General features: G+C 40.9%; 1 protein-coding gene across 4 annotated transcripts; it reads right to left on the reverse strand.

Moving 5' to 3' along the window:
* Positions 1 to 1,493: 1,493 nt before the first annotated feature.
* CUNH1orf162 (chromosome unknown C1orf162 homolog) lies at positions 1,494 to 6,836 on the reverse strand. 4 transcript variants are annotated; one of them, XM_008515226.2, is made up of 6 exons: positions 6,506 to 6,836; positions 4,036 to 4,071; positions 3,193 to 3,256; positions 2,621 to 2,718; positions 2,282 to 2,331; positions 1,494 to 2,026 (listed from the first exon to the last, which is right to left on the reverse strand). In XM_008515226.2, exons 2-6 carry the CDS (start codon positions 4,058 to 4,060, stop codon positions 1,862 to 1,864), a joined length of 402 nt encoding a protein of 133 aa, XP_008513448.1. In that variant the 5' UTR covers positions 4,061 to 4,071; positions 6,506 to 6,836; the 3' UTR covers positions 1,494 to 1,861. The 4 variants fall into 4 exon arrangements, with proteins under 4 accessions (XP_008513448.1, XP_070464124.1, XP_008513447.2 ...); XM_070608023.1 differs by having other exon boundaries at positions 4,036 to 4,399; positions 6,506 to 6,594; XM_008515225.2 differs by lacking the exon at positions 6,506 to 6,836 and adding an exon at positions 6,195 to 6,480.
* Positions 6,837 to 15,138: the final 8,302 nt, after the last annotated feature.

The raw sequence follows: 15,138 nt of genomic DNA on the forward strand, positions 1-15,138 counted from the left end.
GGGGGTACCCACTCTGCCCTTCCTCTTTGTTTTCTTAATTTTTGGGGTGCAGCTTTCAAAGACCACACGATCTCTTCTGCAACTCCTGGGCAGCCGAGCCACTGGTTCGGTTGTGGGGAGTAGGGACTGGTCTTGGTGCAGCTCTGTCAATACGGAGTTCGGCGCTCTGAGGCCGACTTCTCTGCAGCCACCGTATCGACTCTCCATTCTCCAGCGTTGACCGCGTCTGTAATAAAGACTGTACTCTGTTCTCTGTCTGCTGAGTCCATGTTCTTATTTCTCAGGTGGTTCAGAATTCAGGTGGGGAATGGGATCACTAGGTATCAGGCAGGCTGAAGATCCGGAACAAGGTAAATGAAGAACTTCAAAAGTTAGGATTAGCCTTCCTGTATTACTTTTATTTGCTAATTTTTATGAATTTTCCTGGATTTGCTTTTCTGTTTACTGTTTTCATAGGAAATTTAGAGTAATCTTGCTGAATAAAAAATAATCTTATTGGTATTTTTACTGGGATCATCTAGGGAATTATTCGTTGGGATTTGAGGGGCGGTTAATGTTTAGGTTGGTTTTTATTCCCATATAATTTAGTTATGCATTTTTTTGTATGTGTGAGGAAGATTGGCCCTGAGCTAACATCTGTTGCCAATCTTCCTTTTTTGGCTTGAGGAAGATTGTCACTGAGCTAACATCTGTGCCAGTCTTCCTCTATTTTATGTGGGATGCCGACACAGCATGGCTCAACAAGCGGTGCTAGGTCCATGCCTGGGATCTGAACCTGTGAACCCCGGGCTGCTAAAGCAGAAAGCGTGAACTTAACCACTACGCCACTGGGCTGGCCCCTGTTATGCATATCTTTTATGCTGTAGTAAGGAGATGGACATTCACATTTGAATAGTGCTTTACACAACAGGGACCTTGTATTTGTGTAGAACTCTGGCATGTACAGAGTGCTTATGTATATACTATCTTATTTATTCTCATACTAAGAGGTAATTGTTGTTAGTTCTGTTTTCAAGACGAAGGAATTGAAGCTTTAAAAGTTTAACAAACTATTTTTTTTAAAGATTGGCACCCTGAGCTAACATCTGTTGCCAATCCTTTCTTTTTCTTCTGCTTTTTCTCCCGAAAGCACCCCCAGCACATAGTTGTATATTCTAGTTGTAGGTCCTTCTGGCTGTGCTGTGGGATGCCGCCTCAGCATGGCTTGCTGAGTGGTGCCATGTCCGGGGCCAGGATCTGAACTTGTGAAACCCTGGGCCACCAAAGTGGAGTGCATGAACTTAACCACTTGGCCACGGGGCCAGCCCCAAAGTTTAACAAACTTGCCCAAATGAATGCAGCTAGTTAGAGGCAGAGGTCGAGACCTGAGCCACAGTCATCCTGAACTTGAGAGTACCATCACCTCTGTGAGTCTTTTCTGAGAACTGGACTTTTGGCCTTGACCTCTGGACGTGACAGGGACAGATAATTAAATGATGAAGAAGGAGCCAACGTTGTAGAGGGTTTGCTTTTATTTGTAATTCTTGCTAGATTGTTCATTTGGTTGACTCCTCTCAAGCTGAACAATGACACTGAATGAACACTCTTTGTGCACTGAGCTCTGTACCACACACTTTGGAAGGGGACAAGGGGGGCAGTCTCAGCCCTCATGGGGCTAGGAGGCTGTCATTACACGTGGGAGGGCCAGCAATCTTTTCCCAGGGCAGGAAAAAGACTGACCCTCTGTCTTCAAAACTGCTGGCTAACATTGCAAGATCACACCCAAACAACTCCATCTGCAGTTTCACCCAGGTTGTGGCCCAAAATTTGTAAAAAGGGAAAGTGATGTATGAAGATGGAGCTGAGATGAGAGGAACTGGATTCAAGCCTCACTGGAACGGCAGGAGGAGTTTGTTGCTTTAATTTGAGCATAGACAACGGGGTCTGAGTCTGAAAAATGATTTGTAGTCAAGTGATCTCTCTTTCCTTCCGAGCTTTTAAAATTCATGCTGGCATACGTGAGAGCCTCCTCTGGGACAGATGAAAGCTACAGAGAAAGGAGGAGGAGGAATGAGTGAGTTCAGTTTGGGAGAATGAGTGTCTTTAGAAACAAGTGCTTCTTTAGAAGCAACTTGAAAGATTAGGGTCAGAGAATACCCAAAGAGATCAGAAGAACCCTTCAAAAAACTGCGTGCCCAGTGTCCATAGAGCAATGCCACTATTCTAGTCAATACACCATAGCACAGACTGAAATTCCAATGACAGCAGCTCCAGCGTCCTGGAAAGAGTGTGGTCATCTTACCTTGGCTGCAGGGTCTGAGCGAGGATCCAGAGCCTGGGGACTGGAGTGACCTGCCACAGGTGTCAGGAAGAAGAGGGGCGAGTCTCACCAACGGGGCCTGGAGGAATCAGAACCCTCTCCCTAGAATGTTGGGTAAAGGGATGGGGTGGGGAGAAGGTGCTGAGGTGGGAAAGGTGGAGGGTGGGGAGGGCAGGGAGAGAAGTGAAGGGATTCGAGTCCTCCGTCTGCGGAGAGGGTGGGCTACGCAGGTTTATCCCCGCCCTCCCGTTATTCACTCAAGGCTAACTCTATTCTCTCAGCAGGGAAAGAAGAGCTGTCCATCTCTTGGAGACCACTTACATTTTCTGTAGCTCTTTATGATGAGGAAGACAAGGGCCATCAGCAGCAGTGTCAGTAGAACCCCAGCAAAAAAGGCTAAGACCAAATGAAGTTCTTTGCTGTTTTGGCAAAGAAAGGGAGCAGATGACCTGCTGGGCTTTTTGAAGGCTTCTCCTAAAGAGCAAAGGTACCCTCTCCCACCTGCCCTGCGGGTAAACCACGGAAGCAGCGCTCACACTGGTTGGTCACTTTCTCTTTCACCCACTGGTTTTCAACAGTTGTACTTCCAGGTTCCAGTTCCATTTGGGGCCTCAGTGAAAGCAGTGGGCTCTGTTCCCCCTCAGAAAATGTTCATAGCCCCCCTTCCCGCTCCCAGTTTATCCATAGGCTTGGAGGATTCGTGAGTCTCTTGAGGCTTGGGGGAACCCAGGTTAAGAAGTACACTCTGAAGATAAAAGATTGATTTAGTTCTCCCACTGTTTCTGGTGCCTTCTCCACACACCTTCATCCCCAAGCCCGTAAGGCAAAGCTGTCATCACAAAATCAAGTGCCATGTGGTCCCAGATGAAACGTGTTGGGGAATGCTCACTTACTTGGAGTGGGCAGAGGAGCACTGCACGGAGGTCGTGGTTGGGGCAGCCGTGGTGTGGGGTTTGTCTACGAGAGAACAGGAAGGGGATTGGTGTGTCTGCCATGTTTCATAAGTGTCCCCAGGTGCCCACCTATCCAAGCCACCAGTGGAGAGTACTGATGGGGCTACAGCTCTGCAAAGGGAGAGAACATTGTTTCTTAGATCCTGGGTCCTTTACCAGGAAAATTAGAACTGGAACTTAAGAAACAATCAGCTCCACAAATGAAAGAAGAGCCTGGTGTTTCTGTAGCCCCACGTGTCCCCAAAACATCTCAAAATGTTTTGCCCAAAAACAGCTCAAGTCTCTCCCTCAAAGATTTTAATGGGACTCCTAGGGAGATATGCTCCTCAGATTTAAGCAGGGAGTCTCAAGGCCAGGGAGCAGAGCACAAGAGAAACCCAGAATGAGCATTTGCTAGAGTCCTTGGGATCTGCCGTGGAGACTGCTGCCTTTTGTTTGTTTGTTCGCTTGTTACAGGGCAAGTATCAGCGGCGTTCAGCCAAAGGCGGCCGCAGGGAGTGTCCCAATTCCCACGCCACAGCTGGGGGATGTGAACTAGACTCCCACGGACTACCCCGCTGGTCTAATACTGAGCACAGACACACGCTTCACTCAAATTTGGAGGGTCAGGCAGCTCTCTCTGGTTCCTTTTCACTCTTTTTGGTGGTAGATTCTGCTCATGGTAAAATCTGATTCTTCCAACTTCGGAAATGTTGTCCCCTTACAGCCCTTTAGTAGTTTCCTGTTATTCCAGTTCATTTTAACTTGGCAGTGTGGCAGGTAATGGCTGTGTCCTGAACTTACCAGGTTTAGAGTGACTTCCTCCCATGCTGTCTTCTCCTGAGAATAAAAAAAAATGTACCTCTTAGAAAGCTTGGAAAGGAGAGGCAGTGGAGGGGCCAGTTGTGATCTTCATCTAGAAGAGTAGCAATGAGAGCGGCAAATCGTGGTGGGTATCCCAGTGAGGCCAGTGCTCACAGACTTCACATGGCGTGGTTGCCACAGCTCAGCAGCCGGTCCTCAGCTTTGCAGGTCCAGATATTTGATTTCATCAGGGCAGCAGGAATTGACTGATTGCTCCAGCGCTAACTACCACCCATCAACTCACAGGACACTGATGTACAAACTGGACTGACAGAAGGAGCATGTTGGCGTAACGAGTAGTATTCTATCATCGGAACATATAAGAAAGCCAGTTAAAACCATAATTTTGCTTGGTGAGCACTGAGGTAAGTTTGGGAGAAGATAAATGGATGATTTTCATATCGAGTGCCGTCTAGGTCTGATGCTCCTGCCTCGCTCTTCCCTGACAGTGTTGAGCACACTTTGACAAACTTGCCCTTGGAGGTCCTCCCTATAGGCTCCATCACACACTTCTATTCTGTCCACATATTGTCCTTTCAAGTATGCCAGTATCCTTGTCTAGCTATGGTTCTATTTGTTATGCTAAGCTTTCTATATTTTCCCTCTTTTATTTCTTTATTTGTACCAAAAAGTATATAAAGCGTTTACAAGCAAAAAGTAAAATCATCCAAATTCCCACTACCCACTGTTAATATTTTAGTGTATTTCCTTTTACTTGTACTTCCATGAATTTTTAATTTTTTCAGTTTTAAATTTTTTCCTGGTTTTATTGAGATACAATTGACATACAGCGTTGTATTAGTTTAAGGTATATAAATTAATGATTTGATATATGTATATGCTGCAAAATGATTACCATGATAAGTTCAATTAACATCCATCACCTCACAGAGTTACAAGTTTTTTTTTTCTTATGATGAGAACTTTTAACCTCTAATCTCTTAGCAACTTTCAAACACACAATATGGTATTATTAACTATAGTCACTATGCTGTACATTACACCCCCAGGACTTATTTATCTTACAACTGAAAATTTGTACCTTTTGACCTCCTTTATCCATTTCCCCCACCCTCACCCCCTGCCTCTGGTAACCATTAATCTGTTTTACGTTATCTATGACTTCGGTTTTTAAAGATTCCATGTATAAATGAGATCAGGCACTATTTGTCTGCCATGCATTTTTTAAAAGCTAGTTGAGATATTTCTTCATATCTTCTATTTTTTTCACTAAGTTTTTTTATCACAAGCATTCTTCCATGCCACTGAAAGCTTTCCATATGCATTTTTAGTGGTAATAGGTCTTTCTGTAGTACAGCTTGCTTAATCAGTTCCTTGCTTGTTGATAAAAATTGTTTCCACTTTTATTTAAATAAAATAAAAATAAATAAATAAAACAATTTTAGGAGGCCACAATTCTACTTCATATTTAGGTAAACCCATGATAAGAATTTTCAGCTCTGCTATATATATTGTATTTGAAGGTAATTTATTTAGGCAACAAACGCCATTAATTATTTACATATTTAATTGTTCAGCTCTCAAAAGTGAATCAATTTCCAAGTCCCTGGACATGGGCTAGGGTTGGGAGGAGGACACCTCATTGCCACGTACGAGATACAACAGCAACATTATCAAGTGCCTTACAGTCACCAAAACGTTCTCAGATTGTGCTGTGCAGAATAATAAAGGTGGCAGCAGGGGAATCTGGTGAGAATTCTGAGCCATGAGAATAGGAAGCCGTCCATCCACTGCAGAATCAGTAATAGTAACTATTTTTCTAGTGCTTCTTGCTCCTTTTCTAATTTAATAGTCAACAGTACTCTTTGTAGAGTATCATAAAATATGCATATAGTTTTTTTAAAATATTGAAATATGAAATTTAATATTGACATTTTAAAGTATCAAAATATGAAACTTATACTAGACCTCACCCCTGGGAAAGTGGAAGAGGAGAGGATTGTAGGTTTCTGTAAAATCCCAACCTTCACATCAGTGGCTCTGAATTTACAACTATCCCAAAGAAATGTTACCATCGCCCCCTCAGAAGAAAGGCGGGCCATCCCACCCGAAAGAAAAAGCATCCCAGAAATACTTACCTAGGGCTCCCAGCCAAGAAAAGCAGGAAACACACTTCCCTTTGAAAGCAACACTCCGAATATTTGGCAGAAGCATAAATTAACATAGAAACAGTGCCATCTATATTTTTTTCACATTTTGTCCAGCCCTGGAGAATCGTCCTGTTTGCTATAAAATCCACTAACCAAATGCAGCCATTCAGACACACCCTCCCCCCACCAAATAAAGTTCAAAAGAAAAAGATGATAGAAACCACTAAAAATTAAGATGGCGTTTTCTTTTGGTGAATGATACCTCATCTAGATTAAAAGCATGGGGTAAATACATTTACCTTTTAAGAAGAAATCCAGTCATAAGACGCAATTGTCTTTTCAATTTGCTTCCGTTACGACTCCTATTTTTCAGAAATGACGAAGCGATTACCACCATCAAGCTATGTGTTGCAACGATTTTGTCTAAACATGAGGGCATACTTCCTCTTTGAGGCTAACATTATGTATTTTCTAATCCCATAAGCAGAAAGCTGCTTTTGTATCTTTTGACACATTTATAGAATATATGCATATCCCAGAATACAGCAGAATAAGACAAGTTTATTCTAATTAAGTATTTAGTGTCTATTTAACCACCATGCTAGATATTATGGGAGTCACAGCAGTATGTCGTTATCATTGTCGTCAAGCATCCTACAGTCTCATTTATTCTAACCAGGGAGACAAGGTTGATCAAGAAAAACAAAGAGCAAACTGTTAAGAGTTAGCTGCCAGCTATGTAGACTTAAGTGTGTTAAGAGTATGGAGATCCTTTCCAAGGGAAGGCAAATTATTTATTTATAAACTTTTATTCATAAAATAATATTAATAAACATACTTATTAAATAAACACTATGGACCGTACAGTAGGCCAGGTGCTGTGGATATTTCAGACAGCAAGGCAGAAAAGGTCCTCTTGGAGCCTATCATCTAATTGAGAAACAAAGTGATAAACAAGAAAACAACAGATTAATCACGGATTGTGTTATGAGCCACGAAGGAAAGAAGCAGAGTGCCATGCCAGAGAGTAAATGATGGGAGAACGTCTTTAAATAAAAAGGATGACTGGGGAGGGCCTGTCCACAGATCAGCCGTATACACTGAGAACCAGAGGACAGGAAAGAGCTGGCCAGGCAGATAGCAAGGGAGGACAGCTTCAGGCAGAGGGCAGAGCAACTCACAGGCCCAGAAGAAGGGAAGAGCTGGCAGAGCTGGTGAAATCAGATAAGGCTGCCTGCGGGTAGACCTGGAGCTGGGGACCTAGAGCATGGATGGGAGTTGGAGGGAGGGAGAAAGGGACTACACGAGAAGTGCTCTTGGCCCAGGACTGGCTGCTGGGATTCAAGTGATGTATTTCTTGGATATCAGTATGGTTCAAGAGTGGGACATTTGTAGGGAATCGGAAGTAGAAAATAGTTACACAGATTTGAGCCAGATGGTGGAGGTCTTTAAATCCAAACAACATATACATTTTAAATATTAATAAGGAACCATAAAGGTTTTTGAATTGGGATATAATATGATAAACATGGCCTTTCAGGAAGGTTATATCACATCATATAAGATAAACTGTGGGTAGGAAACAGAAAGGAAATAGGCCAGGGAGGTATGGCAGTAGTTTAGGTATTGAATAAGGGTAAGAACAGCAGGAATGAGAAGGAACCCAAAGGTATAATAAGATTGGAAGTTATAAGACTTGGACCTGGATACAGGGAATGAAATGCAACATGAGTCAATGATTACTTCCAGGTTTTGAATCTTGGTTGCTGAGAGAATTCATTTTTCATTCACTCCAAAATCATTTATTGAATATGTACTATGTGCCAAGTACTAATCTAAGTTTTGAGAACACAATGGTGACCAAAAAATGGCCTTTTCCTGCCTTCATGGAACCTTCAGACTAGTAAAGGAGGCTGTTATCACACAAAAAAATGGTAAATCACAGCAATTTCATGTGCTTTAAAGGAGCAGGACCCCCACTGTGTGTGCCTGTGATACAGGGAACCAGGAAGGCTTCCTGGAGGAAGACAAGCCAAAATCCAAAGTGTGAGTTGGAGTTCCACCAGGCCAAGATGGGGGGAATTATCAGAGGGAACAGAGCATGAAAATTGAAAAGCCCTGTGCCAGGAGTGACATCAGCATCATGGCAGAGTGAGTTGTTCCCTTAGTCTCTCCCCTCTAAGTTACAACTAAATGGACACTCATTAACCAGTGGAGGATTCCCTGCACAGCACAGTAGGACTTCTGAGAGATCCACGCAGCTATACATCTGAAGGTGGGTGGACTGGATCCCCGGGAGGCAGTGGAACTAGGTGAGCGCACTCCTCCCTCTCCCTGGTGGCAGTGGGGCAGGTCACTGATCCTCATACAGTGGCTAGAGCGACTGCAAGAGGAGGCAGGAACAGCCCAACCTGTGTGAACGCTTTCACAATTGCAGTCCGGCCCTCACAATTGCCAACCACGCCGTGGTGGCTTCACCTGAAGAAATGCTCCCCACCAAGTGGTGGCTTAGTCCCTGCATGGGCACCCCTCACTCCTAGCACAGTGCAGGCAAGAAGGTGCTCTGTCTGCTCAGAAGGCACCTCTGCCTGCAGAGCACAGGAGCCTGTGCGACCCACTGAGTGGTGGCTCAGCCCTAGTGTGGGTGCCCCTCAGCCTTAGTGCAGTACAGACAAGAAGGCACTCCACTCACTAAGAAGGCACCCCTGCTTGTGGAGCACAGCAGCCTGCAGGATCCCTTGAGTGGCAGCTCAGCCCCTGCATATGAGCCTCTCCTGCCTAGTGTGCAGCAGCTCAGTCAGTTCCCCATCAAGCATAGAGGCCCTGACTACGGTGCCTGTCTCACCCACCCAGTGCAGAGGACCGGCCCACGTGAAAGCACTTGCAGAGCAGCTGTGGCCCACCCACACAAACACACAACAGTCCTATACACACAACTTCCAGTAGATGGGGTGGGATCAGAAAACACAGCTTCTGCTCCCCCCAGGTGTGGCAGGTAGAATCTGCAACCCAATACTACCACAAATGTGCCAGCAAAGGGTCAACTCATCAAACACAATGAAGAACTACATTAACATTTCAGAGCAGAAGGAAAATGACAAGTCTCCAGAAATCAATCCTGAAGTCACAGAAATTTACAATCTAAATGACAGAGAATTTAAAATAGTTGTCATAAAGAAACTTGATGAGTTACAAGAAAACTCAGACAGTTCAATGAGCTCAGGAAAGAAAATAATAAGCAGAAGTAATACTTCACAAAAGAGATTGAAACTCTAAAAATAAAACCAAAGAGAAATTCTGGATATGAAGAACACAATTAATGAAATAAAAAAATAATCTAGAGAGGCTGGCCTGGTGCCGTAGTGATTAAATTCACATGCTCCACTTCAGCAGCCCAGAGTTTGCTGGTTTGGATCCTGGGAGGGAGCCTCTGCACCGCTTATGGAGCCATGCTGCAGGAGGTGTCCCACATATAAAGCAGAGGAAGATGGGCACTGATATTAGCTCAGGGCCAATTTTTCTCAGCAAAAAGAGGAAGCTTGGTGGTGGATGTTAGCTCAGGGCTAATCTTCCTCAAAATAAAAAAAATTAAAAATAGAGGTGATGTTATGGAGGACAGAATTAGTGATCAGAGAACAGAAATATAGAAATGCTTCAGGTAGTGGAGGAGAGAGAAATAAGATTTTTAAAAAATGAAGAAATTCTTTGACAAATATCTGACTCAATTAGGAAAAGCAATATAAGGATTATAGGTATTCCAGAGGGAAAAGAGAAAGAGAAAGGAGCAGACAGCTTGTACAAAGAAATGATAGCTGAGAACTTCCCAATCCTGGGGAAAGAACTGGACTTACAAGTACATGAAGCCAATAGAACCCCCAATTACATCAATGCAAAAAGACCTTCTCCAAGGCATATAATACTAAAACTGGCAAAAGTAAGTGACAAAGAAAAAATATTAAGGGCAGCAAGGCAGAAGAAAATAACCTACAAAGGAATCCATATCAGGCTTTCAGTGGATTTCTCAGCAGAAACTTTATGGGCTAGGAGTGAATGGAATGATATATTCAAAATACTGACAGACAAGAACTTTCAGCCAAGAATATTCTATCCAGTGAAACTATACTTCAGTTACAGTGGAGAAATAAAAGCATGCCCAGATAAACAAAAGCTGAGGGAGTTCATCGCCACTAGACCTGCCATACAAGAACTGATGAAGGAAGCCCTCCTGCCTGAAACAAAAAGGCAAAGGTTTAAAAAGCCTTGAATAAGGGGATAAAGAGACAGATAAAATCAGAAAATTACAGCTTTCTATCAGAACAGGTTAGCAAACACTTAATTATAACATAAAAGATAAAGGGAAGGAAAGCATCAAAAATAACTATAAACACTTATAGTCACAACACAAAAAGAATAATTTGTGACAACGATAACTCAGACGGGGAAGAGGAAAGGGATGGAACCTGTTAGGTTAATGGAGATAAGAGGCTATCAGAAAATAGACTATCTCATCTATGAGATCTTTTATACAAACCTCATGGTAACCACTAAACAAAGAACCAGAATAGAGCCACAGGTCATAAATAAAGGGAAAACTGAGAAAATCATCAAAGAAAACAACCAAACTGAAATGGCAATCAGAAATACAAGTGAAGAAAAAGAATGGAAATATAGATCAACTGGAAAACAAGAGACAAAATGGCAGTATTAAGCCCTCATATATCAATAATCACTCTAAATGGAAATGGATTGAATTCTACAATCAAAATATACAGAGAGGCTAGCTGGATTGAAAACAAGACCTAAAAACACGTGGCCTCTAGGAAACACATCTCAGCTCTAGAGACAAAAACAGGCTCAGAGCGCAGGGATGGAAGACAATACTCCCAGCAAATGGCAAGCAAAAGAAAGCAGGTGTTGCCATATTTAGATGAAGCAGACTTCAAGATAAAAAAAGACAATGAGAGACAAAGAGGGGCAGTATACGATGATAAAAGGGACATTCCACCAAGAGGAAAATAACACCTAGGAATATATATGCACCTAACACAGGGACACCAAAGTACATAAAGCAATTATTAACACACCTAAAGGGAGAGATTAACAGCAACACAATAATAGTAGGGGACCTCAACATTCCACTCACATGAACGGGTAGATCATCCGGACAAAAAGTCAACAAGGAAACAGTGGAATTAAACGAAAAACTAGAGCAGATGGACTTAATAGATATATAGAGAACAGTCCATCCCAAAACAGCAGAATACACATTCTTCTCAAATGCACATGGATCACTCTCAAAAACAGATCATACGTTGGGAAACAAGGCAATCCTCAATACATTTTAAAAGAATGGAAATCATCTCAACCATCTTTTCCAACCACAATGCTATGAAACTAGAAATCAACTACAAGAAAAAAAAACTGGGAAAGTCAGGAATATGTGGAGACCAAACAACATACTACTGAACAACAATTGGATGAAAAAAGAAATCAAAAGGGAACTTAAAAATACCTGGAGACAAACAAAAATGAAAATACAACATACCAACTGTTATGGGACGCAGCAAAAATGGTCATAAGAGGGAAATTCATAGCAGTACAGGTCCACTACAACAAACAAGAAAAATCTCAAATAAGTAATCTTAAACTGCACCTAACAGAACTAGAAAAAGAAGAACAAACAAAGCCCAAAGTCAGCAGAAGGAGGGAAATAATAAAAATCAGAGCAGAAATAAATGAAATAGAGACTAAAAATCAGTAGAAAGGATTAATGTAACTAAGAGTTGGTTATTTGAGAAGATAAACAAAATTGACAAACCCTTAGCCAGACTCACCAAGAAAAAAAGAAAGAAGACTCAAACAAATAAAATTAGAAATTAAAGAGAAGAAATTACAACAGATACCACAGAGATACAAAGGATTATAAGAGAATACTATGAAAAACTATATGCCTACATATTGGATAGCCTAGAAGAAATGGATAAATTCTTAGACTCATACAACCTCTCAAAACGGAATCAAGAAGAAATAGAGAATCTAAATAGACCAATCACAAGCAAAGAGATTGAAATAGTGATCAAAAACCTGCCAAAAAACAAAAGTCCAGGGCCAGGTGGCTTCTCTGCAGAATTCTACCTAACATTCAAAGAAGATTTAAAACCTATTGTTCTCAAACTATTCCAAAATTGAAGAAGCCGGAACACTTCCTAACTCATTCTATGAGGCCAACATTACCCTGATACCAAAACTAGACAAGGACAACACAGAGAAGGAAAATTATAGGCCAATATTGCTGATGAAAATAGATGCAAAAATCCTCAACAAAATATTGGCAAACTGAATACAGCAATACATTAAAGGGATCACACACCATGATCAAGTGGGATTTATTCAGAGATGCAGGGATGGTTCAACATCTGAAAATCAATCAATGTGATACACCACATTAACAAAATGAGGAATAAGAATCACATGACCATCTCAATAGATGCAGAGAAAGCATCTGACAAGATCCCACATCCATTTATGTAAAAACTCTCAATAAAATGGATATAGAAGGAAAGCACCTCAACATAATAAAGGCCATATATGACAAACCCAGAACCAACATCATACATAGTGGTGAAAAACAGAAAGCCGTTCCTCTGAGAACAGGAACAAGACAAACGTGCTCACTCTCGCCACTTCTATTCAACATAGTACTGGAGGTTTTGGCCAGAGCAATTAGGCAAGAAAAAGAAATAAAAGGAATCCAAACTGGAAAGGAAGAAGTGAAACTCTCACTCTTGGCAAATGACATGATTCTATATCTAGAAAACCCTAAAGACTCCATCAGAAAACTATTAGAAATAATCAAGAACTACAGCAAAGTTGCAGGGTACAAAATCAATTTACAAAAATCTATTGCTTTCCTATACAATAAGAATGAACTAGCAGAAAGTGAAATCAAGAATTCAATTCCATTTATAATTGCAACATAAAGAATAAAATATGTAGGAATAAACTTAACCAAAGAAGTGAAAGGCCTATTCACTGAAAACTATAAGAGATTTTTGAAAGTTACTGAAGAATATGTAAAAAAATGGAAAGATATTCCATGCTTATGGGTTGGAAGAATAAACATAGTTAAAATGCCCGTACTACCTAAAGCAATCTACAGATTCAATGCAATCCCAATCCCAATGATATTCTTCACAGAAATAGAACAAAGAATCTTAAAATTTATATGGAAAAACAAAAGACCCCAAATAGCCAAAGCAATCCTGAGAAACAACAACAAAGCTGGAGGCATCACACTCCCTGACTTCAAAACATACTACAAAGCTATAATAATTAAAACAGCATGGTACTGGCACAAAAACAGACACATAGATGAACGGCATTGAATTGAAAGCCCAGAAAAAAACCACACATCTATGGATAGTTAATCTTCAACAAAGGAGCCAAGAACATACAATGGAGAAAGGAAATTCTCTTCAATAAATGGTGTTGGGAAAACTGGACAGCTACATGCAAAAGAATGAAAGTAGACCACTATCTTGCACCATACACAAAAATAAACTCAAAATGGATTAAAGACTTGAATGTAAGACCTAAAACCATAAAATTCCTAGAAGAAAATACAGGCAGTACATCATTTGACATTGGTCTTAGCAGCATCTTTTCAAATACAATGTCCACTCAGGCAAGGGAAACAAAACAAAAAGTTAACAAATGGGACCATATCAGACTAAAAACCTTCTGCAAAGCAAAGTAAACCATGAACAAAATGAAAAAACAACCCACCAACTGGGAGAAAATATTTGCAAATCATTTATCTGACAAGGGGTTGATCTCCAAAATATATAAAGAACTCATACAACTCAACAACAAAAAAACAAACAACCTGATCAAAAAATGGGCAGAGGATATGAACAGATATTTTTCCAAAAAGATATACAGATGGCTAATAGGCACATGAAAAGATGTTCAATGTCACTAATCATCAGGGAAATGCAAATCAAAACTACACTAAGATGTCACCTTACACCCATTAGAATGGACATAATCACCAAGACAAAAAACAAGAAATGTTGGAGAGGATGTGGAGAAAAGGGACCCCTCATACACTGCTGGTGGGAATACAAACTGGTGTAGTCACTATGGAAACCAGCATGGAGATTTGTCAAACAATTAAAAATAGAAATGCCATACGACACTGCTATCCCACTACTAGGTACTTATCCAAAGAACTTGAAATCAACAATTCAAAGAGACTTATGCACCCCTGTGTTCACTGCAGCATTATTCACAATAGCCAAGACAGGGAAGCAACCCAAGCGCCCAATGACTGATGATTGGATAAACAACAATGTGGTATATATATACACAATGGAATACTACTCAACCATAAAAAAGACAAAATCATCCCATTTGCAACAACATGGATGGACCTTGAGGGTATTATGTTAAGCAAAATAAGCCAGACAGAGAAAGACAAACACTGTATGATTTCACTCATATGTGGAAGATTAACATATGGACAAAGAGAACAGATTAGTGGTTACCAGAGAGGAAGGGGACTTGGGGGGGGGGGGGTGTGCATAAGGGGTAAACGGGCTCATTCATATGGTGACTGACAAATAACCAAGTACAACTGAAATTTCACAATGTTATAAACTATTATGACCTCAATAAAAAAACTGGTCAATTGACTTAATTTCTATTATTTGTTTTCAGTTCTAGAATTTATGTTTTTCAAATTTACTGTTTCTTTTAAAAGATCTTCTGGTTCCCTGTCAAGCTTGACTTTTATCTCCTTTAATACAATAAGTATAATTAGTTTTTGGTCTATTTATGTTCTTTCATCTAGTTCTTATTCATAGTTTCTCATCTCCGAATTATCTGATTATCTTCTATTGTGTTGTGTAATTGGGTTTGAAAAATCATTTGA

The sequence above is a fragment of the Equus przewalskii genome, unplaced genomic scaffold (assembly GCF_037783145.1).
Source record: "Equus przewalskii isolate Varuska unplaced genomic scaffold, EquPr2 ChrUn-13, whole genome shotgun sequence".
Classification (NCBI taxonomy): domain Eukaryota; kingdom Metazoa; phylum Chordata; class Mammalia; order Perissodactyla; family Equidae; genus Equus; species Equus przewalskii.

Excerpts from the sequence above, each read along its gene's own strand:
- CUNH1orf162 (XM_008515225.2), bottom strand. The coding sequence starts at position 6,270 with ATGCTTCTGCCAAATATTCGGAGTGTTGCTTTCAAAGGGAAGTGTGTT. Across the intron at positions 2,332-2,620 it reads CATAAAGAGCTACAGAAAAT|GTCACTCCAGTCCCCAGGCT; the intron begins GTAAGTGGTCTC and ends CACCTGTGGCAG. Across the intron at positions 2,027-2,281 it reads GCTCAGACCCTGCAGCCAAG|CTTTCATCTGTCCCAGAGGA; the intron begins GTAAGATGACCA and ends CTTTCTCTGTAG.